The 26,931-nt window shown below is 35.6% G+C and overlaps 1 protein-coding gene across 2 annotated transcripts; it reads left to right on the top strand.

Moving 5' to 3' along the window:
- The first annotated feature begins 5,524 nt into the window (after positions 1-5,524).
- On the top strand, positions 5,525-26,043 carry cdc42ep1b (CDC42 effector protein (Rho GTPase binding) 1b). 2 transcript variants are annotated; one of them, XM_056453035.1, is made up of 3 exons: positions 5,525-5,597; positions 9,893-12,098; positions 24,628-26,043. In XM_056453035.1, exons 2-3 carry the CDS (start codon positions 11,642-11,644, stop codon positions 25,089-25,091), a joined length of 921 nt encoding a protein of 306 aa, XP_056309010.1. In that variant the 5' UTR covers positions 5,525-5,597; positions 9,893-11,641; the 3' UTR covers positions 25,092-26,043. The 2 variants fall into 2 exon arrangements, with proteins under 2 accessions (XP_056309010.1, XP_056309009.1); XM_056453034.1 differs by having other exon boundaries at positions 5,533-5,602.
- Positions 26,044-26,931: the final 888 nt, after the last annotated feature.

The raw sequence follows: 26,931 nt of genomic DNA, 5'->3' as shown, positions 1-26,931 counted from the left end.
CATGACTAAAATCCCCCAAACCACATCATCATCATCATCATCATCATCAGAGAAGACGAGAGCAGTTAACTCTGTTTCTGTGTGACGTCGTGTTCATGGATGAGGGAGTTCGGAAAATCTGAAACTTGTGCAGACAAATCAAAACACACTCCTCGAACACACTCAGACAAACCGCTCGTGTGTTCGTGATTCAGCACATGATGACAGATTTACAGTGTTTGGGGGCAAAACTGGAATTTCTAAAAGAAACAACAAAACAAAATCACACACACATTCATTCAGATAAAGAGAATTAACATTGGATAAATACACTTCATAATTATTTCAGAGTTATTTAATAAAATTAAGATGATGATGATGAAGATAATGATGAAGATGATGAAGAGGACGCTGAAATAATTAAAATGAATAAGATGATAAAGATGAAAATGATGAAGATGACGAGAATGATGATGATGATGATGAAGATGATAATGTTGATGAAGAGTATGATGCTGATGATAATGATGAAGGTTATAATTATGGTGAAGATGATAAAGATGGGCCACGCAGTGGCGCAGTAGGTAGTGCTGTCGCCTCACAGCAAGAAGGTCGCTGGTTGGAGCCTCGGCTGGGTCAGTTGGCGTTTCTGTGTGGAGTTTGCATGTTCTCCCTGCGTTCGCATGGGTTTCCTCCGGGTGCTCCGGTTTCCCCCACAAGTCCAAGACATGTGGTACAGGTGAATTGGGTGAGCTAAATTGTCCGTAGTGTATGTGTGTGTAAATGAGTGTGTATGGGTGTTTCCCAGAGATGGGTTGCAGCTGGAAGGGCATCCGCTGCATAAAACAATATATAACTTATATATAGATAAGTTGGTGGTTCATTCTGCTGTGGCGACTCCAGATTAATAAAGGGACTAAGCCGAAAAGAAAATGAATGAATGAAAAAATAAAGATGATGATGATGAAGCTGATTAAGATGATGATGATGATGTTGATGAAGAATATGATGATGATGATGATTATGAAGATGATGTTGATGAAGAATATTATGATGTTGATGAAGATTATAATTATGATGAAGATTTTAAAGATGATGATGATGATGATGATGAAGCTGATTAAGATGACGATGACGATGATGATAATGAAGAATATGATGATGATGATAAAGGTGATGATTATGAATATTATGTTGAAGAAGAGTGTGATGATGATGATTATGATGATGATAAAGATGATGATGATGAAGATTATAATTATGGTGAAGATGATAAAGATGATGATGTAGCTGATTAAGATGATGATGTTGATGAAGTATATAATGATGATGATGATGATGATGATGATGATGAAGGATATGATGAAGATTATAATGAATTGAATTGAATTGAATTGAATTTAATTGAATTGAACGATGATGATGATGATGATGTTGATGAAGAATATGATTATGATGATGATGATAAAGGTGATGATTATGAATATTATGTTGAAGAAGAGTGTGATGATGATGATTATGATGATGATAAAGATGATGATGATGAAGCTGATTAAGATGACAACAATGATGATGATGATGAAGAATATGATGATGATAATGATTATGAAGATGGTGATGTTGAAGAAGAGTATGATGATGATGGTGATGATAATGATGAGGATTATAATTATGATGAAGATGATGATGATGATTATGAAGATGGTGATGTTGAAGAAGAGTATGGTGATGATGATGATGATGAAGCTGATTAAGACGATGATGATGATGTTGATGTTGATGAAGAATATGATTATGATGATGATGATAATAAAGATGATGATGATGAAGAATATGATGATGATGATTATGAAGATGGTGATGTTGAAGAAGAGTATGGTGATGATAATGATGATGATGTTTATGAAGAATATGATTATGATGATGATGATGATGATAAAGATGATAATGTTGATGAAGCTGATTAAGATGACGACGATGATGATGATGGTGATGATGATGATGATAATGATGATGAAGAATATGATGATGATAATTATGAAGATGGTGATGTAGAAGAAGAGTATGGTGATGACGATGATTATGAAGATGGTGATGTTGAAGAAGAGTATGGTGATGATAATGATGATGATGATGATGTTGATGAAGAATATGATTATGATGATGATGATGATGATAAAGATGATGATGATGATGATGATGATGATGATGATGATGATGAAGATAATTATGAAGATGGTGATGTTGAAGAAGAGTATGGTGATGATAATGATGATGATGATGATGTTGATGAAGAATATGACTATGATGATGATGATGATGATAAAGATGATAATGATGCTGATGAAGAACATGATACTGATGACAAATATGATGATGAGGATAAAGAGTATGATGATGTTGATGAGTGGTGTGATAATGATGAAGTCTGCTCGCCTGGAGAGTCTGAGAGGCTTCAGTCTGAAGTTTGTGTGGAGGTTGCAGGAGTGTTGTGTGGAGGTTGCAGTGTGTTGCAGTGTTGTGTGGGCAGTGAGTGTTTGGCTGGAGGCTCAGGGTGTGTCTGTGGTCACTGACTGAAGAAGAAAACAGCAGATACACCACAGAAAACTGCGTCTATCTGTTTAAAGATATAATTTAGATGCGTTTAAAATTACATCTGTATTTATTTAGTAAAATATACTGGTTGGATCTACAGTATAACCTTTGATATCATATGAATGTCTTCTTTGGATGTCTCATATGAATGTCTTCTTTACTATAATGAGTTATTAACATTTGTCTTCTTCAGTGGTGGAAAGAGTAGTGAAAAATCATACTTAAGTAAAAGTACAGTACCTTTACTTGCCCAAAAATGTACTGCAGTAGAGTGAAAGTATCTGCTGTAAATATTACTCAAAGTATGAGTAAACAGTAGACCTTTCAAAAGTACTCAAGAGTAGTGAGTATTACGCTGTTAAAAGCTGATGTATTTACATGTAATTTGTGGATGTGTGTAAACGTAACATTCTGTACTGCATTTAGTTATTACCCAGCAGGCACACAACATCATAAGACGTTAATATTTGGTTAGATTTAGGTTGTGATGTCAGGTGACCAAAATTTAATGTCTAGCCAGCATCTATAAGAACAACGTTATGTTGATGTCTAATAATGACGTCAAATGACGTTGATATTTGGTTGATTTTAGGTTGTGTTAGAAAGTGACCAAAATCCAATGTTAGCCAACATCGTGAGCCAACGTCACATTGACGCAAATACTGACATTTATTCATCAGGTATGGCAATCAAAATCCATCATCTGATAGACGTCATAGTGGTAACGTCCACACAACGTCAGGCTGTAACATTAGAGGTTGATGTTTGGTTGATTTTAGGTTTGAAAATTGGACATTGACGTCAGTCTGACGTTGAGTTCTGACGTCAAGCTGATTTTCATTTCCAAACAAAATGTAATGTCCTCATGACGTTGGGGTACAAGTACAACATCAATCTGACATCATGTTGGCATCCTGCTAAGTGTTTAAGGCCATTTCAGTCATCATACAGTAAACATCCTTCATCTTCTCATCAGTGACTTCTAAACAGTCTCTGGGTCAATGCGTGTAAAGATTTTGGACATCTTTATGACCTCTAACGCTTCTGTAATTATAAATCACCCATGTCTTGAGGTTGGTCAGTATGATGTGATTTACCTTCTCTGTGTGATTTGATTGGACAGGAATCACAGGACTGATTATTCCCAGGTAGCAAAGAATTCTGGCCCAGATTTGGCATAAATCTGGCACAGCAGGCATTTATCCGGCACTGGCATACAGCATGTGGGCCAAACTTGGCCCTGGTTTGGCAGAGGTGGCACCGTCTTTAAGGTGGCAAACAATACTCGGGCCAAAAGTAAAATGTAGTATTTGGCCCAGATGTTAATACTTGATATGTGGGCCATGTAAGTTTGGCCTGTCCTGACCCACATTTAAAATACATTTTTGTTATTTTAAAATAAAGAAAAAAATTCTACCAATTAGGTCGCTTTGAGAAAAAAGCACGCCCATAGCAAGCCTAAAGTGCAATGATTTATGGCTTTATCATTTTCATTGCAGTCATGACACACCAACATATCTGGCCCATTTTAGGCTCAGTTATGGGTTACTAACTCGGCTGAGACTTGGCCCAGATATGGTCCGTGTTTGGCCCTTGTCTGGAAGCCAGATATGGTCCAGTCATGTGCCATAATTCACTGCGGCATGTGGGCCAAGCAAAAGCAGATTGTGTGGGCCAGAGCTGGGCCAGAGATATTTTGCTATGTGGGTTCTAATCCTAGGAATAGTGACTGCAGGTTGAAGGAAGGTAGTGGAGTGAAAGTACCGATACTGCACTATAATGTCCTCAAGGGGAAAGTAAAAGTACACAGTTATAAAACTACTTAGTAAATTACAATTCCTGAGGAAAAACTACTCCATTACAGTAATTTGAGTGTTTGTAATTTGTTACTTTACACCACTGGTCTTCTTAAAATATATGATTTTAAGAGCACACTTCAAGGTTTCTTTAGTTGGTGTATTTACTAACATGAACTAATAATGAGGCGACGCAGTGGCGCAGAAGGTAGTGTTGAGCCTTGGCTGGGTCAGTTGGCGTTTCTGTGTGGCGTTTCTGTGTGTTCTCCCTGCATTCGCATGGGTTTCCGGCTCCGGTTTCCCCCACAGTCCAAACACATGCAGTACAGGTAAATTACGTAGGCTAAATTGTCCGTAGATATATAGTGTGTATAGATGTTTCCCAGAGATGGGTTGCAGCTGGAAGGGCATCCGCTGCATAAAACATGTGCTGGATAAGTTGGCGGTTTATTCCGCTGTGGTGTAATGAAAGGGACTAAGTCGAAAAGAAAATCAATGAATGAATGAACTAATAATGAGCAACACTTGAACAGCAGATCAACATTTACTGATGCACTTAATATTAGTTAATTTACTGACTTAAACAATGAACAACTTTATTTCAATTTACATTAATAAAGATGAATAAATACTGTAACGTGTTGTTCATTTTGCTCCAGTTAATAAAAATATTAAATAACATTAACTAATACAACCTTATTGTAAAGTGTCCTTGATTTATTATATCATATATAACATATATAATTATATCATATATAACATATCATATATTGTCATATTTGACAATGAGTGGCAGAAACCGTGAAGATAGAAGTATAATTTAGTCCTCAATATGTAAGTGGGAGAGTCTGTTTGGCATCCAAGTCCAAAAAAACATTTGTCTGAATAAAGATCCTCAGCCAGAGAGTGTTTTACTTGGCGATCAATGAGAAAAAAAAGAGCAGAAATGGAAAATATAAAAGATGTCTGGGAGGAAATACGTGAGAGATGAGGTCTTTTACCGCTGATACACACACTTAAGAGAGTGAAGGATCTCTTGGAATAATTTTCACACACTATTTATGTGTCTCTGAGGTTTAAGAGCAAAAACCAACTGTGTTGTACGAAGGTCGCCAGTACTGCAGTGCGCATGCGCGGAGAAGCAGCTTGCCTCTCGGGAGCGCGCAGAGCGGCGACGCGCTTGGAGTTAATTCGCCAACGCACTCAAACTTTGCCGTTATTCTCTGTGTAAGGTAGGTTAATGTTTATAACGTCGAAATAAAACTAAAATGTCGCATGGATGTACATTTTATCTCGCGTTTTAGAGGTAGATTTAGACGTTTGGTTATTTTATAACGTTTAATTATCGTATGTAAACAAGCCGACGGCTTCTCACTGAAGAATGGTTATGCTTAGTTTTGTCATTATTGTGTCAGTAAAATGTTTATTTGTATTTATTTTTACACAAAGACTAACAGGAGAAGTCATTTATTGAGATAATGAGATATGTTTGTGTTTTAGTAATATTTATGAAGGTAAACGAGCTTATTTGTTATTAAAATGACGTCACAATTCAAATACCTTGCTAGTTTTTAACAACAGACATCTTTTTATTCATGGCAGATGTCATTTTGTATTTCTTTATTTTGATTATGTGGGATAAATGTAAGCATGCTGTGTTTATTTGAGCGTGCAGACCTTGCTATTGACTGAGTGAACTTGATTCAAGGCAAAAACAGTAGAAGTCTGCTATTGTTTGTACAGTTTCTATGTCTAAAATTGAGACCGTGACAAAAAGACACAGCAGACATACACACACAGACTGTTCCCATTACATCCCACTCATTTCCTCAGTGTGTCTGATGGGCTGAGCGCGGCTGTGTGTTTGTTTGTGTAGGAAACGCACAGGTGTAATTAAACCCAATAACAGTCTGGATGGGTGGAGATGTGGTGTAAGCACATATTCTACATTCAATCTGACTAGGTCAAAATACACTGATTATTCTTCAGTTGATTATTGAGTAAATTCAATAATTATACAATATCAGGAAATAAAAAGGCTATCAACACATTTTATAACTTGTTAAAGTGATTTATTGATTGAAAAAAAAATAGAGACAGTCATTGACTTATTTGATCTGTTCAACATCTGCAGTGAGTTTAATATAAAGACTGATCAATGCATCTGTCAACAAGTGGTTTTATTTGACTGTGAGCCCAGAAAAATGGCAATTGCAAAACCAAGAATCTGTTTATGAAGACAGTGAAGTTTTGTATGAAGATATCAAATGTTATGCATGTAAAAATGATTGTGATTCTTGTATTGTCCAGTGTTGCAAGATATAGCTGCCATTTTCCAGCCCAAAAGCTGTCCAAAACCCGCCAAAACGCACAAAAAACACCCAAAATGTTACACTAATATTTAATTTAATTTTAAAATAACCTAGTTACTTTAACAGGCATAATTGTTAACCAAACAGCAAGCAACACTAGCAGTCACAGAACCACAACATAAGCGGTTCACATCGACACACTCACCCACACACTGCACTTAATCTTACAATATGTTTTACTATCGAAGTAAAATGGGGTATAAATGGGGTATAAATTCGTCCTATTTGGTGTTTTAAATTCTTTTAAACATAATTAAGTGCTGATTGTCAATCAGACAATGTTTCTATGTTTGTTCTTGCTATCAATTGTGGAAAAAATGATGGATAAAGTGTCATTATAAACCACTGTTGCAGTATCCATCCATCTATTTTTGTTATTTATTTATTGTGTATTTCCCATTAATCTCAGTGATGATTTTTCTAGCAATTAAGTTTCAATTTCAAGACTGTTGTTGTTTTATTCTAGAACTATTATTTATTTTATTTTACTGTTTGTGAAGACAAGTACGTTTTGCATTACAGTTTTTCTCAGTGGCTTTGGTGCATTTCTCTCAACACTATTTACATTTGCACATCAGTTAATGCATTTCTCAAAACAATTAGTACAAACTGCAAAACCTAGTTGATAACCTGCAAAAGTGTGTCACTTGCTCAAAATGGAGAACTCATTCCTCAAAAGCAAGTATTGATGTCAATGAAAGAGTCAGTGTCATCAAGATGAACAGTCCTGACACCATTGTTTATGAACAAGATAGTCAAATGGCTTTGTCATGTTTTCATTATGACTCTCTACATGTTCTCCAATGCAAAAAAGTCAGATGTTGGTGACACGTCCTGAAAATGCTCAAGACAGCACTATTTGCACAGCCATTTGAAAACTACAGTAGTTAGACATCACTGTATTCAGTGAGGTATCTGAGTACAAGACATTGAATATGTATATTTCACTTTACTCCATTTGCTCTTTACAGTTCTAATTTATTCACAGCATTGTGCAGAACAATAAACACACCCTTATTAACAACAAATATAAACTTCCTTTGGGTAGAGCTGTGCACAACTGTGAACAATATTGCAGTACATATTGGAACTGAACCTACAACATACACAGGTCTGTAAGTCATTCATGAAATTCTTCAATTTAGAAGACATTTTCAGGAATTAAATTAAAATTCTTTTTAATAAAATTAGCTTGACAGATTCTTGATAACTAGTTCAACATTTTTGCATGTAATGACTCCAGTAATGAAATGAGGACTGTTAGTTTAATTTGGAGTGACTATTCAGTATTTACAAGTTTAGTTCATTTTGATTGACATGATGTAAGTGAATGATAATGTTATAAACAGCAGAGAGTCGTATGAAAGACATTGATGCATGTCCAAAAGCATTCACAATCTGTTGGAAGGAATGAGAATCTGCTACTGTGATGTGCACAAATAACTAATTGTTTAGAGAAATGCACGAACTGTTGTGCAAATGTAAATAGTGTTGTGAGAAATGCACCAAAGCCACTGAGAAACGCTGTAATTAAATTATATGCACTTGAAGTCAGAATTATTAGCCCTCCTGTTTATTTTTTTTCCCCAGTTTCTGTTTAACAAAGAGCAGATTTTCTTCAGCACATTTCTAATCATGATAGTTTTAATAACTCATCTCTAATAACTGGTTTATTTTCTCTTTGTCATGATGACAGTAAATAATATTAGACTAGATATTCTTCAAGACACTTCTATACAGCTTAAAGTGACATTTAAAGCCTTAACTAGGTTAATTATGTTAACTAGGCAGGTTAGGGTAATTAGGCAAGTTATTGTGTAATGATGGTTTGTTCTGTAGACTATCGGAAAAAATATAGCCAAAGTGGCTAATAATATTGATCTTAAAATGGTGTTTAAAAAATGAAAAACTACTTTTATTCTAGCTGAAATAAAACAAATAAGACTTTCTCCAGAAGAACAAATATTATCAGACATACTGTGAACATTTCCTTGCTCTGTTCAACATCATTTGGGAAATATAAAAAAAAAAAAGAAAAAAAATTCAAAGGGGGGCTAATAATTCTGACTTCACCTGTATATTATGTAAAAATCATTGTGAAATCCATAATCAAAACTTTAACCATGATCAAAACTTTGTAAATATCCATTTAAAGAGTTCAGATGCAAAATCCTCTAAATGCCATCTTAAATTTTCTCCTAAAATGAGCATTTTTATGTGTAGGTTCACTTATTTCACTTTTATGGCAAAGAATATGCTACTTACGTTGCCTTTAACATGAAATAACTGATTACAAATATTTTATATTTAGGCTATATTCTTAGCCTAAATATAAAATATAAGAGGCTAAGAAAAATGGACATTGTAGAAGAAAAATTCAGACGGCACCTCAAGGTTTTTGCATCTGAACTCTTGATTTATTTATTATATATTTTATACAATTATATTTTAAACTCAGTGCTTTTGTTTTTTTAAATACTATTTTTAAATAAATTCTATCCTGTAGTTTTCATTAAAAAGGTAATTCAATTTATTTAATGAATATTATGGGCACTGTGGCAAGCTGCTTTCATTGTGTAGTAAGTCACCCTGAAGAACTGCTAAATGTGGTAATTGTTTAATCGTTAGGCAGATTCTGAGGGTATGATAACCTTGGATAAGAATATCACGGCTTCACAGTGTTGTGATTACTGCTGTAAAATATATTCTTTTTAAATGTCACTTGTAAACATTTTTACCCTTTGAACACAATATATTTTAATTTGGGAAACATTTAAAACATGTTGGAGCAGTAAACATCTCACGCTAAATAATTCAAATGAATCATTGACTTCTGCTGTCTTCATTAGTTTCCAAAACACTGATTTACAATTTAAAATGGCATCTTTGGATATCTTTTCTGGTGGAGATACTGTCGTCCTAAAAAACAACAAAAAAAAAAATCTTACATATACTGTAGGAATGGTATAGAAGAAAATATTGGTGGTTTTAAAACCTTGACTCTTCCAAAGCGTGGTATGCGGTTATCATCCCGTGCCTATTAATCAGTCATCGTTTTTTTCTGAAAGAGTTTAACAGATGAGCTTTATCATGACAGAGCTGCTATCACTCCACTCTTCTGCTGTTTGACTCTCTGTTTCTCTTTGTCAGGTCGCGTGTCACGGTGTGAAGGGAAAATAGCGAGCGACGGGCAGTTAAACGGATTAAGACGGTCTGGCGAGAGAAAGAATGAGAGACGTGCGAGAGAGATAGAGAGAGTGAGGATGAATAATCCAGCTAATCCAAGCCAATCCCAGCGTTCGGTCTTCTCTGAGAGCGCAGACAAAACACAGCGGATCACACACACACATCTGATGCGCTTTAGACCCACTGTTTTGGGGGATTTTGGGATGCCGAAGGCCTGCAGTGGCATTCAGAAACACTAACACAACAAATCAGGAGATCATGCGTGCTAAAACTGTGGGAGGAAGATGGTTCTGGATGTCATTCGTCTAAGGAAAACTCACTTTTTCTGGAGAAACAGTTTTCAGTTTGGGAGCGCATGCAGATTTAGAAGAGAAGAAAAACCCGGTGGATGTTTATAAGAGTTCTTGCATCATGTAAAGCATGGATTACGAAGGGATTCTTTTTGAATTGCATGTGTTTATGCAGAAAACTTGATTATCGTTATTTATTCCCGCTATTAGAGACGGTGCAGTGTTTGGTGCTCACTGCAAGGTGTTTAAACTCTTGGTAAATCCTATTAAGCTTCTTTAGCAGGTTATTTTTAAACTCCGGCTCGGGACAGCCAGCAGCTCACGAACCGATGGATCTCACACAAACACACTTTTCTCTTTACGTGGCTTTTATTTGAAGATGTGATGTGTTCAACATACGAGTAACACTCATAACGTCTTTAATTTGAGTGCTTTTTGTCTCAATGATGCTCCTAAAAACTGTTTTCAGTGACCTTTTTGCAGGTTATTAGCATCAGATTGGGATTTTTTGTATTTTATTTGCCTATTATGAAGTTTTAATTTAATTATATCACTAAAAAAACACTTTCTTATTAGCTTAAACTACAAATTGGTTTAATTCGTGGCTTTATATTTACATGTGTGCTTTATTAAGCTAGCATTAGAAATTTCTAGCGTTTTCAGGCATGTTTGTCCACTTTTTTTTTAGGATTGGTTTGAAAGATTCACAGTCAGCTGTGTTACATTAATCTTATGGCATAAAAGCGTTTGAGTGTTTAAAAGCTCAGTCTGAAGCGATCTGTTGCTCAAAACTTGCTGAGAGATCTATCTGTTGTTAAAAACTAGCTTAGATCGCTGTTCGCGATTAAAACTAGCTTAATTACCACCTGCAGTTCAAAGCTAACCTAGAAACCTAGCATCTGCTGTTGAAAACTAGCTTAGAGCGCTGTTTACGATTAAAAACTAGCTTAAGCACCACCTGCAGTTCAAGGCTAACCAAGAAACCTAGCATCTGCTGTTGAAAACTAGCTTAGAGCGCTGTTTACTATTAAAAACTAGCTTAAGCACCACCTGCAGTTTAAAGCTAACCTAGAAACCTAGCATCTGCTGTTGAAAACTAGCTTAGAGCACCATCTGTTATTTTACCTTCATTTAATATTCATTATTAGCATCATTTATCTTCCTGTTAGACTGATTTATAATATGAGCATTAGACATTTTCGTAGCCTTTTTATAGGCAATTAGTTACTGAATCTATTTTAAGGATTATTTGACTCATGTCTTTTGGATCTTTTTGACCGATTATTTGACATTTACTTTTCATCATTCTGTTGCAAATACATTCGGCATTGGATTATATTGGACAAACATCATCAGAACCTTGCTACATATTATTTACTGAGATTTCATTTATTTATATTGTGGATCACCATATTGTCTGGCCATGAGTCTGGGAAAGCTGCCGGCGATTAAAGGCTTGGTGTCCACATCTCAGAGCAGACGGCGCTTTAAGAGCGAGCTGTCGGTGGACATGATCAGTCCTCCGCTCGGAGACTTCCGCCACACCATGCACGTGGGCCGCGGCGGAGACGTTTTCGGCGACACCTCGTTCCTGAGCAACTATGGCGGCTCCGGGCACAGCGATGGCCAGCGGTGTCCAGATTCACCGTCAGGCTCCAAAACGACTCGGTTTCTGTCGCGAACTCTTCAGCACGTGCGGAAGACGCCTGCTCCCAGGCCGAGAGGAGGGTCCCGGGACTTCTCTTCACCGCCGCCACCGATCTCACCCATCATCAAAAACGCCATCTCCCTGCCTCAGCTCAACCTGAGCAACGGCGGCCTGATGAAGGCCATTCTGCACACCTCCACCAGCTCTCCAGACCGCCCGCTCTGCTCCTACGGTACTGCATTCACAACACATCTTAATTACTAGGGATGCACCGAATTCTCAGCCAAAAATGGCATTTTCACTATTGGCCAAATAGAAAAAAAGTTCTATCTTCAAAGCGCTGGTTTACTTTCACTTCCTCCTTGTTGTCACGGGTGTGAAGTGGCTTTCACACTGGACATGGAAAGTGCTGTGCTATGAAGCCTATTCATTTAACTGGCTTAGTTTATTGCTGCATTGACCAAAGTGCAAGAGCAGAAAGGGCTGCACAATATAAAGTTACACCATTGATATTGCAATGTGCCAATCTACAAAAGTTGCTATCGCTAATCACTATCAATGTTAAGTTGAGACTATTTAACCAGAAAACATAGTACAGAACAAAGTTTAATCCTAATAGTATAAAAGGTATTTTAAGGTTTGTAAGATTTCAAGCAATTTTGAACCATTTGGCCTCTAGAAATTGTGTAGCTTTTACAAAGATTAATTGTATTTAATTATTTCTACAATGAAGACTATAGTGGACAAGAATGGATGTTGTTGAATAGTTTTAGGACAAGTTTGATGAAAGGTTTTGACCCGCTCAATACTGTTCGGCCCAATCTTAATTCTTCCCCTTACCCCTACCCCTCATTTTGCGCGTTCACGTGAGGGGGTAGGGGTGTCCCAATTCTCTTAAGCTCGAAGGGCTAGGGCTAAGGGGATGGGCTAGATACCCCTTCAAACGAAGATTTTTCAGGACCACACTCAGAACCAAGGGGTAAGAAAATTTCCCAGAATACACCAGCCACAACGGTAGCATGGCAGCACACACAAGTAAGGAGATCCACGAATTAGTATTTTTTTTGTCATTATTACAAGTTTTTACAACAGACAAGCACATGTTTTAATATATTCATAACCGCGTTCGTATTTACTGTCATGTTTTAAAAAAAACGCTAAAATTAAAACCGCTAAATTTCGCGATCTATAATGCATTATAATAACTCCTGTACAGCACTCCCACAACATTCTGACACTTGATGATGCTTAGATACCCTGTCTAGTGGCTGGGAATGACTGTCTGCTATAATGTTAATGTTATTTTTTTGCTATTGGATTCATTTTCCACCTGCGTCCCTGGACAGGTAAAAATTAAACAATAGCAGGCGCGTTGCTAGACATAAATCTCTACTGAGGCACCCCCGGCCCCCTCCTCAAAAAAAAAAATAAAAAAAAAATAAAATAAAAAAAAATATATATATATATATGTATATATATACACACACACACTATATTTTTTTAAATAAGTATTTATTATAAATAAAATTATTATTGTTATTATACAATTATTATTCTAAATAGTCTTAAATGTAACTGGAAAACAATGTTTAGACACAACTGGAGTGATGATAAGATTATTTAAGAAATCTTTTGCATAAATATTAATGTCATTTAATTGAAATTCTATAGACAATTCAATAAAATACAAAAAAAGATTTTTTTATAGAATTATCTGTTGTCTTAGACTTGACACATGGCAGAGAATTAGGTTTATTACTCTCTGACTGGTCATCCCTCCTTTTTGCTTCATACAAAAAAAACTATCATGAAGCATGCTTAGTAAGATCACAGTCATATTGTTTAAACTTTAGTTTTGTCCACTTTCAAAACAAAAAATGCTGTTACGCTGGTTTTAAAACGCATGAGCGGCGCGTGACAAGCAAGTAGCCTGCTTTTTTGGAGCGCATGTTAACTACCGGGACTCGTACCAGCAGAAGAGCAGCGCGTGCGTGAGGCGCGCAGGTTCTCTGCGCACACGCGGAGATGCATCAGTTTGCTTCTTGATTAAACACACTGCTTTCACCAGCGTTGGTTCGGTTGCACATAGAGAATAACGTCTTTATTTCGGAATTACCACTCTTAATAAATACACTTGCATATGAAGTAAATCCTATCTCAATGCATTTACTGGGGCACTGGAGATTTTTACTGGGGCACGTGCCTCAGTGAATTGGGTCTAGCGACGCCCCTGACCAATAGTATCCAATTATTTAAAAAGTCGGTTTAAAACATACAGATAAACTAAAACACTGACAAATCAAAAACATCTCACTCAGTGTGTACAAATTCTGTTTGACAAAAACCACCTCCTAATCCAGGCTTGAAAACATCTTATAATTAGTACATGTGATTATTACTGTTGTGAAAGAAGATTGACCATAGAACGTGTCATTCATGATGTTTTCTCTAATTTGGAATTTAATATTTTTTTAAGATGGAGCAGAAGGATTGTGAATAGTTTTAAAAAACAAAACAAAGTATATGTAGTATACTATGTAGTATACTAGCTCCTGCTGCTTGCATTTGTGTTTCTGTGCTGTCATGGCAACACTGGTAATCTGACGCATCTGGACTCCTTCACTCTCAGTAAAATGTTCTTACTGTATTGGCTTGCGCTTGTTAAAATCAGTATAGTTTAAGCTATCAAGTTAAATTTAAAAAGTCTTACAAAATTATAGTTTAATAAAATAATAAATAATTATAACTGCGTTTTTGGCTTAATTTTAATTTCGGACAAGTGCATGAGGGGTTTCAACCCAAAATTTTAATTTCAGTGCATCCCATGGCATTACTATAATTTAGGGATGCACTGATACTGGATTCAGTATCAGGCTCAATACTGAACTCATATAATCCTGCTCTCAAAAAAAAGTAGATACCAAACAGCATTACCTACTTTTGAAGATTACACAACTAGGCATGGGCTGGTGCAAGTTTCTGATGGTATGATAACCTTGGATAAAAAATATCACGGTTTCACAGTATCACGGTATTGTGATTACTGCTCTAAAATGTATTTATTTTAAACGTCTGGGTGGAAAAACAACAGCGTTTTCCCCCATTGAACACTTTATATTTTATTTTAAGGAACATTTATAATACTTTGGTAAGTATTATCTCAGGCTAAATAGTAAACATCTCAGGCTAAATAATTCAAATAAATCATTCTCAAATCTCTTCATTAGTATCAAAAACACAAATTTCTTTACAACACAATAAAAAGACGTATAAAAAACCCTTACATATACCTTAGGCATGGTATAACAAAAGATTCTAGCGGTTTTAAAACCTTGATCTTTCCAAACCGCGGTAAACCTTGAAACCAGTTATCGTCTCATGCCTATACACAACATTGAACATTGTTGCACAGTATTGTGTTTAACATTTGTTCAGTAAAATTAGTTTTGCAGCTTTTTGAAAACTTAGTGACGCTTTATTAATAGGCCTATTATTATTATTATTATTATATTATTATTATTATATTATTATTATTATATTATTATTATTGTTATTATTATTATTTTATTATTATTATTGTTATTATTATATTATTATTATTATTATTATTATTGTTATTATTATTATATTATTATTATTGTTATTATTATTATATTATTATTGTTATTATTATTATATTATTATTATTTTTGTTGTTGTTATTATTATTATTATATTATTATTATTATTATTATTATTATTATTATTATATTATTATTATTGTTATTATTATATTATTATTATTATTATTATTATTATTATTTTATTATTATTGTTATTATTATTATTATTATTATTATATTATTATTATTATTGATATTATTATTATTATTGTTATTATTATTATATTATTATTATTATTGTTATTATTATTATTATATTATTGTTGTTATTATTATTATTATTATTATTATTATTATATTATTATTATTATATTATTATTATTATTATTATTATTATATTATTTTATTATGGCCTTGGTTCGGTACTGTTAACTTAATACGCTACTTTGCTCAAAGGTGATGTGCTAAATTGTAGAGTAAAAAAGCTTTGAGTTATTGTTGTGAAGCGTTCCTAAAATTAGTTCGTCTTAAAACATTACAAAAGCATATGCATCAATATGAGGATCGGTGAGTATCAACAAAAAATATTGGTACTAATACACATACTTTAAAATATGGTGCAACTCTGTATAAAGATGAAAACACATGACGTTCAACTTGCCTGTTCACATGCAGTGAATGACAGTGGATAAACCCTTTATAATTCCTTTAGGTTCTCATTACATCAATAGTCTACAATATCTACGACTATATTCGCACTTGGGATCTTTTTTGAAGCTGCTAGTGTCTGTTTTACATAATACTCTTTAGGAGTAAACTGTGTTCTCGAAAACATTCTGAGCATCTTATTTTTAACCTCACCGCTGGCATCTTTTGCTATCGTAGCTAATAATTTTGCGGTCATAACATTTAAGAGATTGTTTTATTTCTAAGAGAGTACTGAAGTCTTGTATAATGATAAATGAAAATGATTTTAGATTATCCAGACGGGCATGATTGAGCTGTTTTTGCAGTGAGGTCATAGAAAGCAATTGACAATGTGCCACTTCAAAACTGGAGACTCTGAGAAAACACAGAGACAATCAATGATGACCACAGGCATGAATAACTGAATGAGCTTTATCAGGAATGACTGGAGTTTGAGTTACACACACCTGTAGAAACATATAGTGATGTTTCAGTGTGTGTGTGTGTGTGTGTGTGTGTGTGTGTGTGTGTGTGTGTGTGTGTGTGTGTGTGTGTGTGTGTAATGCCTCTGGAATTCGGGAATTTCCCTCATTCTTAGAAACCCAAAACCATCTCTAAAAGCTGACAGCTAAATATACTGTAACCCACAATATAAACCCAAAGATCCCATCCTGCCACCTGCTGGACATTACTGTGCATCTCACACACACAAATATCCAGGAGTCATTGCAGGCATTTCTATTGATATTTAGTCTTCTCACAAACAGTTGTACCTTATAATGAAACACAAAAATAATTTAAACACCGCAAAAAATAAAAGCAGACAAAAATAATCACATGAACTTGACATTTTTAAACAGGCTGCCAAAATCAGCAAAAATCATTAAAATAAAAGTCCTAAATTAGTGCTTTAACATAAATACTATAGGGTTTAAAACGTTTATCTTAAACTTTAACTTTTATAAAAGGGGCTAAGTTTATAAAAACATTCATTCATATGTATTTTCTGGAAATAGATACTCCGCAGCGATGGGACATTTTGATAACTGTCTCGGTTATATTATTTGAGGCCAGTACAGCGGTTCAGTTATAAGTCCATACAGCATGATCCCGTCTATCCCGGCTTCTCTTAATGCAAGTAAACTAACAAATTCTGTTTATTTTTGGTGTATGAGACATAGGGCTGGGCGATTTGGCCTTAAATCAAAATCTTGATTAATTGAACATTTTAACTTGATTATGATTAATATTATTTTACGATTTATTTTTTTATGTTAGTTTACTGACAGGTTTTGTACAGTAGATATGATCACATACTACAAGATTTTTGAATGAAGGGTGCATTATTTCATTTTAAAACTATCTCTGATTATTTATTGAACATCACCATTGAGCAGCTGAAATGAAAACACACATTGCCTAAAACCAACCGTAAATCTTGCTTATAAACAAAGTGAAAATAAATAACCTTGCACTTTTGGAAACAAAATGAATGAATTTTAATGTTTTCAAAAGTAGAAAATAAGTAGCATCTCTTCTAAATAAATAAAATAACTCTTGTATATGCAGTATATAATATTTTAAACAGTGCATTTCTTGCATCATGTAAATAATCATTTTATTGTAATAGAAAGTATGCCGCCTCAAGGCATCTCAGCGCAGCTTCCAATTAGACATTATTTTACTACCACGTTAAATCACCAACAACCCCCGGTGTTGTGGTGGTGGTGAGGGGTCGGGTCAGTTATGCTGTAAAATAATCGGTGACAGAAGTTCACTCTAAAGTGAATATTCTTTCTGTCATTGATTACCAACACTCCTGTTAGTATACACGTTTATATATTCTATAATATGAAACAGCAATTCAATTATGAAAATTGTGAAATTGAAGCAATAGCTCAGAGATCTGGTCCCTGCATCAAGTCGGTGCGCCTGTATAAATGCGCACACGGCGGCGGAGGCACACTCTAAACTCACATGGGAGAAAACTAGACTAGTGTATGACATACAGGCGAGCAGCCTGATTCATGAAACGAAATCTTTAAATACAACTGTCTTGAGCTGTAAAGGGAAAAAAGGCTACAGAAATTTTCCGTTAAATTAATTTTAGCAGAGACGCAACTGCCAGTCATTTTTACATTAGTTTTTATTTAGGGATTAATATTAGAGTAGCCTAATGAAAATGTTTAGTTGGACACTGCACATTCCCACAGTAGTCTACACTATAAATACTATCATAATTTATTATATTCATTTTTATTAATACTATTACAATTAAGCTATAAATTTATAAAAACGCTGAACCCTTTTGAATGTTTGCTTTCATTTTGACATCGCTAAAGCGCACTTTAACAGTTGTGTAAAGAAACATCGCATTATGCGGCAGCAGACTCAAGTTAGGACACTTAAAAAATGCCTTTTGCATTTAAAGATGATCGTCCTGCGAAGTCACGTTTACAGTGTAGTAAATGAAATGGGTATATAGTGTGTAAGTGGATTTGCTGTGCTCTCATATGCGCTGTAGGCTGAATGATAATCTAGGTAGGTAGGTAGACAGACTCTCTGTTTTGCTACACTAATGCCTTAAAAAGTAGCACATTTAGCTACTGTTTTTTAAAATGACATTATATTGTAATGTTTAACTTTTTTCTAACACTGATTGTTGATTGGGTAATGAAGCCTAATGACTCAGTTATGATTTATTTACCGGTTATATGATAGTGGGTTACCTAAAACTTTAAACTTTTATGTTATTTGAAATAAAATGGAAAGAAATAGTTTTACTTGCAGAATAAAATATGATTTAAAGCACTCGTTTGGCGCTGAAGCCATGATCTGTCTGCGTTAATAAACGGTATCGTTGCATAACCTTCATTGATAAAATCAGTAATAGCGAAACAGTGCATATTATTATTATTACTATAAAGAAGTATATTACTGACTTAAGTCAGTAACTTAGACAGTAATGCAATGTAATAATAAATAAGTGAATAAATATCCTAAATGAAAGGAACAACAGGGACCAAAATCAGTCATGAGGTCTAGTGCCCCCCTATGGGATTAAAATGCCCCCTCAGTTATGACATCCTGGCGCCTCTGTATGTACCCAAGTAGCCTACCTAAGTTAATTTACATTTTATGTAAAAATTAAGAAATAACAAAGACCAAAGAATTATGCTAAAATATCCGTACAAACGTTCGTGTTTATTGTTTAACTTTCGTTGATGAAACACAATACAGCCTATAATAAAGAACTTTAACTGCTTAAAACAGTAAAATAATAATAATAATTAAACGTTACATTTTTAAGAACTTCACAAATAGCTAAAAAATAAAAACAGCGTAGGCTACTAACTCTCCAACTTTTGTTTTCTATTCATATTTTAAAGTCTGCCAAAAAAAAATGTTGACTTTGTCCAGTTTAAGCGAAGACCTAAATGAAGTTATGTTTCCAGCACTGAATACATGTTCAGACGGTGTGCTTGTAGCGCAAATACTGATATTTTTTCACAACCCTGGCCAAGAGAGTGTATCTTGCTTCATTGTTTTGCCGCCAGCATTTCTTGGAAAGCAGGTTTCTCTACACTGCGGAGCGGCGCGTTCTCAACTACCAAATATGCTGCTCCATTTCTCATCAGCGTGTTCTATTCATCACTTTCTCTTTTGCATTTGGCCATTTTTGAAAATGCCTCTGCAATACCTGGCTGACTAGCTGGGCGTTTGCGTTCAGAATTGCGTTCCTGCATTTCGTTGCCTTGTACTTGTACATGTGTGATGACAATAAATTGAATCTAATCTAATCTAAAAGAAGACAGGAGTTGATTATATGTGGCTGGGAGACATGACCTCTGAGATGGCTCTGGAGATTCGACGTGTTGGTCCATTTAACACTTATTTTTTTTGAGACAAACCCTACAAGTAACTTTATCCAAATTATTAGTTTTGCCTTTCTCATTCGGCACGAATACAAATTGTTCCCAGATTGGCGATGTAACATTAGGTTTTCCAACGAGGTTCATGGCTGATCTTGCTGAATTGCATCTAACGTTATACAACAGAAATGTAATACTTGGCAAGACAAATGAAATTTGTGTTTAAGAGTGCATGACGTCACATACTACCACCGTTGGCATGGACAGCCACAGTGGCAACTGACCACTGTGGTGACACGGTTGTCACGGTGACCATCACAGCCCTACTTCCAATTATTGTCAATGTAATGCAAATGTGCGACGTGTAGTTCCATTTTTTAAGAGGTGCACGGGTATGCGACCGCTCGCAGGCTGCGCCAGACCATACACATGTGTACTGTATAAATCAGCCCTAACAGAGCGGGGTCACATGACTCTTTATGCGGTAGAGAAAGCAACTGAAAAAATTGAACTGGAAAAATTTACCCGATTATAGATTCTGAATGTTGATCACGATTACTTTTTGATTAAACGCCCAGCCCTAATGATACACTTGGTTAACCTACCTTTGACTGGACTGTTCTTGCGGTAGAGATGAAATAAGGGACTGTCCTGGGGAAAAAAAGGGACATCCGGTCACCCTTATGGTGGAGTAAATCAAAGCTACTCGAAATACAGATTGGACAACAGCCACTCTGCACTTGTGTGTGTGTTTTGTGCTTGTCTTTAATCTACACTCTAACACATACTTTACATGTGCATCACATCATTGTTTGTAAAGAATTTTATTTTTTTGTGTTTACATAGAAACAACAATGGTGGCATTTTCAAAAACGTACACGTTGACACTGAAATCGTTGTTGTGTAAACGACCCTTTATTAAAGATCTACTGAAACTAACTCTAAAATCTAAATAGAAAGCTTTATTCTTGTTTTGATTATGTTCTTCTCTACAGGGTTTTAGTTTTAGGGTTGTAAAGCATTCTGGGCAGCCCTTTGGTTATACATTTACATTTAGTCATTTCAAGAGTTCACACTTAGCTGATAATCAATAAAGCGGATTTGGCATGCTGTCCCGGGAGAGAGCCCTGAGCTCGTAATATCCTCGAGCCTGGAGCTCCCTCCCGTGAGCGGAGGGTGAGAGCGGAGTTCGAGCTCAGGTAGGTCTCGAGGACTCCCCTGCTTGTCGCTGCGTGAGAAGTGTAAACTAGTGTTGTTTTCGGTGATAATTTGGTTTAGTCGATTGGCTATTGTTTATGTTTTTGGACGGTGGGAGGAAACCGGGGGACCCGGGGGAAACAGTTCATACATGCTCAATGTTTTTTATGATAGTTTATGGAGTGATTGTAAGAAAGTGTCCGGAGCACTTGTTGGTTAAAGTGTCAGAGAAATGAAAGAGTGTGTTTTCTACAGGTGGTTTGTTTGGGGTTGCTGTTTGGTGAGGGGATGGAGACATGGACAAGAGGGGTCTTGGTTTTGTTCACAGCGGTACTTGTGATTTCAGAAAAGATGGGTTTTTAGTTGTCGTAAGTTGTAGTAGGGCTACATATGGTTTCAGCATCGATATCAATGTGCACACCCACAATAGTCACTTCACATGATATGCAAAGTTGATTCTGAATTCTAGTTGAACTACTAGAACTACTATTTAATTACTGTTTTTATACAGAATATATACAATTAATGCAAAAAATATATACTTTCAATTTTTGTCTTGTTTCTAGTCCAAATATCTACATTCCAAAGTGAAAACAAAATTATTTTATGGTCCCCATTGGCAGATCATTTCACTCTTTTAAGGAAAAACTCTTAAAGGGGGTCACATACAAGATGCGCCACTCAGCGACACGCAACGCAGTGCCATGCTTTTTAGACTTGTGAACATAGATTTCTACCAGGATAGTAATGGGCTACCCTACGCTACGGCTTTCGCATTCCAGATTAAAGCTCAATTTTTACAGCGGAAGCAAAGGCTCTCTTTTTAGCTCTGGAACACATTGAAAATGCTGAAGGACACAATTTTATTATTTTTTCTGACTCAAAATCTTGTCTACAGACATTGAATTCTTTTAAACTGGAGCATCACATTATAATCGACGTTTTTATCAAAGCGAACGAACTACAGAGGAAGTTTTATAATATAGTCTTCTGCTGGATCCCACGACGTACCGGACTACTTGGAAATGAACAAGCCGACAAAGCCGCCAAAACAGCCCTAGCAGTAAAGCTGACAGAGTGTAAAATCCCACCTTCGGATCTAAAGCCACTAATAAAAGGCTATATTCTCAATAAATGACAAACCGAATGGGATCAGTGCTCAGATGATAAACTTTCTGAAATTCAGCCAGAAATAGGAAGAAAATCTCATTTATTTTTCAAGTCAAGACATGATGAGATTTATACAAGATGGACACACGAGACTCACACATGAACATTTACTGAAAGGAGAAGAACCACCAAAATGTCAATACTGCAACAGAAACCAAACTGTTCAACATATTCTTGTGGAGTGCCCCATTTTTAATGTTATCAGACAACAATTTTTATCTGGACAGACTTTAAATGAAATATTTTTAAATGTGAATCCGTCTAAAATTGTACAATTTTTATCAAAAGGAAACCTTAAAAAACTGTTTTAGATTTTTATCTTATATATTATCATTATTATTTATGTATTTTACCTTGTGTATTTTTTATTGCTGTTGATTATATTTAATTGTTAGAATATTTTTATAATTATAGAAAATTGGTATTTATAAAACATGGTAAAATTGATCTATTTTTATTTTTTGGCATGACATAGCCATAGAAGCTGAAATGGCAATAAAATTAAAACTCTCTCTCTCCATCAGGGTAAACACACCGGTGCTGCAAGTCTGCAGCTGTTCATATCGCCCAGCTATGACTCAGGACACTGTTCATGTTTCTGCCCAGCCGCAGAGCGCCATCTGTATAGCTTCATATTAAATAACATTCAGTGTGCGCATCTGGTGTGCGCGTCTGTTATGTGCACGCCATGTCGCAGGAGATATATCCAGCTGCAGAACCGCAGAATCACACACGTTTCAGGCACACACAATCTAGCACACACGATTTAGACAAACCATATATGCTAACTAACTAACTCTTTAGAAGCATTATCGCCACCTATTGAATTTCACAAATATGATTTCCCATTTCAGTCATTATTATTATATAGTAACGATCATTTTAACATCTCTGCAGTTTCTGAACTCAAATTATGTAAACAAAAATAATTGGTCAAGGACACTTATGACTTTATTCACATGTCCACATACACAAAGAAAACATAATAGAACGTCTAATTGTAGGATTAAGTGTAATAAACTAATTCAGGATCTTAATATTATCATACTTGGTTAAAATCACTTTGTTGTAAAATATAAAAAGCAAACAATAATGTGTCACATTAAAATAAATTACTATAGTTAACCATTTAAACGACATATAGTTATAAACTGATTATCTTAACTGATTATCTGATTATAAACTACTATCTTTTATTAAACTGTCACAGCTGTTAGTTATATATATATATATATATATACTTTTTTTAAATTAAATATTAATAGTTAATTATTTTATGTGGGAAATCATTAATTAAAAAGTTATTAGAAAATTAAGCAAATCCACACTAATAAATCGCTTGAGTAAAATATTAATATAGTGTTATACGTTTATTACATGTAAAAGATTTTTTTATTAAATATAAAGATGTATTATTGCCTATATTAACTTGCTATCATTTCCTTCATTATAAATAAATCCATTATATAAATTAAACCTGTCCAATTTAGATCTTTTAGCAAGGCCAGCAAACGAGTATCTGCGATATTGACTCTGTCAGATAATAATGACTGATCATCTATGATGACTGATAGAAAACTCTTCAGTGTATTTGAATGGCGATCGGAAACAACGCTCCCCATTCGCCCGTCTCGATCGCAATATTTGTAAAATAAAGTAAACACTATTGTTTATTGTGTACAATATTTATTAACCACATATATCAAAATATCGATGACGATGAAGAAGACGTTAATACCATTAACATCCGTCGTAACCATATATGGTTTGCCTAGATTGTGTGTGGCAGATTGTGTGTGCCTAAAACATGTGTGGTTCTGCGGGCCTGCAGCTGGATATTATTGTGTCGCTGTGCATCCGATGTGCGACTCCCTTAACTCTGTAGTTTGGATTTTGTTCTCTTATGTTGAAAACAAAACATTATTTGTACTTGATCTAAGAGTATTTAGACATTTGGACTAGAATTGAGACAAAGGAAAGTAAGAAAAGCGTTCATTGCATTGTGATTATTCAATCTCTCTACCTGAATTCTGTTCGACTCTTCAGAAAACCGTGAAATAGAGCTGCTCAAACTATCTTGTGGAACCGTATTCATAGCGCAATATGTATCACAGAAAAATAAACTATTGCAATATCTGATTTTCCCAGTATTGTGCAGCCCTATATAAATAAAGGGAATTGATTGATTGATTGATTGATTGATTGTGTTATTTGTCCCTCTCTTCTCCTACAGGTCTTCCGTCTGGTTTCGTCACGCTGCCTCGTTTCTCTCGACTGGACCAGAGCTTTGCAGAAGCGCCTGAATCACCCCGTACTGACAGTCGACGCAGCAGCGAGGTGTCATTGTCGCCATCTGATTCTCTGTCATCTTTCACAGTGGACCTCGGCCCCTCCCTCATGACTGAGGTTCTGGAGATGATTGACAACTCCTGCTGCCTCCTGAAGAGCCGCGAGGAAGAGGATGAGGAGCAGCGGAGCGCAGGGTCTGACAGGGAAAATCAGCTGTCCGACGACTCAGTGCGACGTTCGGTCACAGCAGACGTAGCCATCGAGCCCAGGAGGTTCCAACAGGCTGCTAGCATGCTAGCACGACACTTTGGAGGAAGATCTGAAGAGGAGCGGCAGAGGCCTTCATCTTTTAGACACACGAGGACGCCGTACAGCTTCACTGAGACAGAGGAAGAAATCAAAGTATGAGCGGCAGGAATTGAAGAGCTGTGACATTACAAATACAGTTAATTTAGCTTTAAGAGGTTCTTCATTTGGGCGACACGGTGGCTTAGTGGTTTGCACTGTCACTGGAAGGTCACTGGTTCGAGCCCTGGCTGGGTCAGTTGGCATTCCTGTGTGGAGTTTGCATGTTCTCCTCGTGTTGGCGTGGGTTTCCTTCAGGTGCTCTAGTTTCCCCCCACGCTCCAAAAACATGCGTATAGGGGAATTCATGAACTAAATTGGCTGTAGTGTATGTGTGTGAATGAGTGTGTATGGGTGTTTCCCAGTTCTGGGTTGCAGCTGGAAGTGCATCCGCTGCATAAAACACATGCTGGATAAGTTGGTGGTTCATTCCACTGTGGCGACCCCTGATAAATAAAGGGACTATGCTGAAAATAAAATGAATGAGTGAATGATCTTCATTTTAGGTCCACTTTAAATTAGTTTTGGAGTTTAAAATGGAGATTTGTGGACGTTAAAAGGACCTGAGTGAGAGCTGTTGTACAGTATGAGTGAGAGCTGCATGGAGTTTTTACTAGCATTAATCTGATGGATGATTAAACTTTTACATGCTGTTAAATTTGGAATAAATTGTATTCAAAGAATCTGCCCTGTACATATGTTCACAAGTACATTATTCTTATATGATTATATATATGTGCATGCACTAACAGTAAAATGAAACTAATAAACAGGATTTCTATATACATAGATCTGTCTGATCGTAACATTTACATTAACAACAGGTATAAGCTGATTTATACTTTGGTCTACTTTTAAACTTATAAATGTATTTCAGTGCACATATGTGTAATTTATATTAATCACATGAATGATGTTCATATTTGCAGGACACACACACACACACACACACACACACACACACACACTTGTAAACAATTACAATAAAGATATTTTCAGGAGAGGACTACGGTCATTTATTTGTAAAGTATTTAAAATATAAAAGACCAATGTAATGTATTACAAATTCAGGCAAGGGGTACGAAAAAATTTAATAAAAATAAATTGAGTTAAAAATGTTAGTTGGTAAATTACGCTTTTTTTCAAAGCCAATAGAGATCGGAGATGAGACTCGCGTCATTAATATTCATCTATATGTAAATGACGCAGAGGCCGTTGGGAATTTGAAATATCTCCAGCTTCGAGCGCTGGGCTGTGTTGTTTGTGATGAAACATTAATTAGTGATTTTAAGTGCTGTTGATTAGTAGATAATGTTAAGAAAGTATTATTTCATCAGTTGTATTGTAGAGTCACGGAAAAGCAGCCACGTTTATGATTCTTGATCCTGTCAGGACAGCAGGTTTGAGGCTCTCGGCGCGAAACAACCTGGAAGATTAAATCAGTCGTCATTTTCACCTCAGTAAGCTTAAATAACTTGGCAAACACGACACTTCATCGTGGTAAAAACGCCTCCAGTGTTGTTTTACATGAAATAAAGGACAAATTCGACGTCAGAAAGAACAGAGATCAGGTTAGTAATTAAATGTGTAAGTCAACTTTACGTAAATAAAACGAATGCTCTGCTTTAAAAGTGGTCATTGTCCAAACGTACTTAAAACATACGGCAGTTAGTTTTTTTTACTATAAAAATTTTAACTATTTTGTATCTAAAACGTATGTGTAGCCAGTATGTGCACCTCTCTTGCTCATCCTCCTATCATTTATCTGCTAGTTAAATATATGTGCATTTATTTCTCAAACACAGGTGCTGAGAGACTCAATCACTGCTGTGGAGGAGTCTTCAGGTGAGTGTTTTTAATTTAGGCGGAAAGTGATTTAGTTATAAGGCATTGTACATGTACT

This window comes from Danio aesculapii, chromosome 3 (genome assembly GCF_903798145.1).
Source record: "Danio aesculapii chromosome 3, fDanAes4.1, whole genome shotgun sequence".
Taxonomy (NCBI): Eukaryota; Metazoa; Chordata; class Actinopteri; order Cypriniformes; family Danionidae; genus Danio; species Danio aesculapii.
This window is presented reverse-complemented; position numbering and strand designations above follow the sequence as displayed.

Coding starts and splice junctions, on each gene's coding strand:
- cdc42ep1b (XM_056453035.1), top strand. CDS start 11,642: ATGAGTCTGGGAAAGCTGCCGGCGATTAAAGGCTTGGTGTCCACATCT. Junction 12,099..24,627: donor CCGCCCGCTCTGCTCCTACG/GTACTGCATTCA, acceptor CTTCTCCTACAG/GTCTTCCGTCTGGTTTCGTC.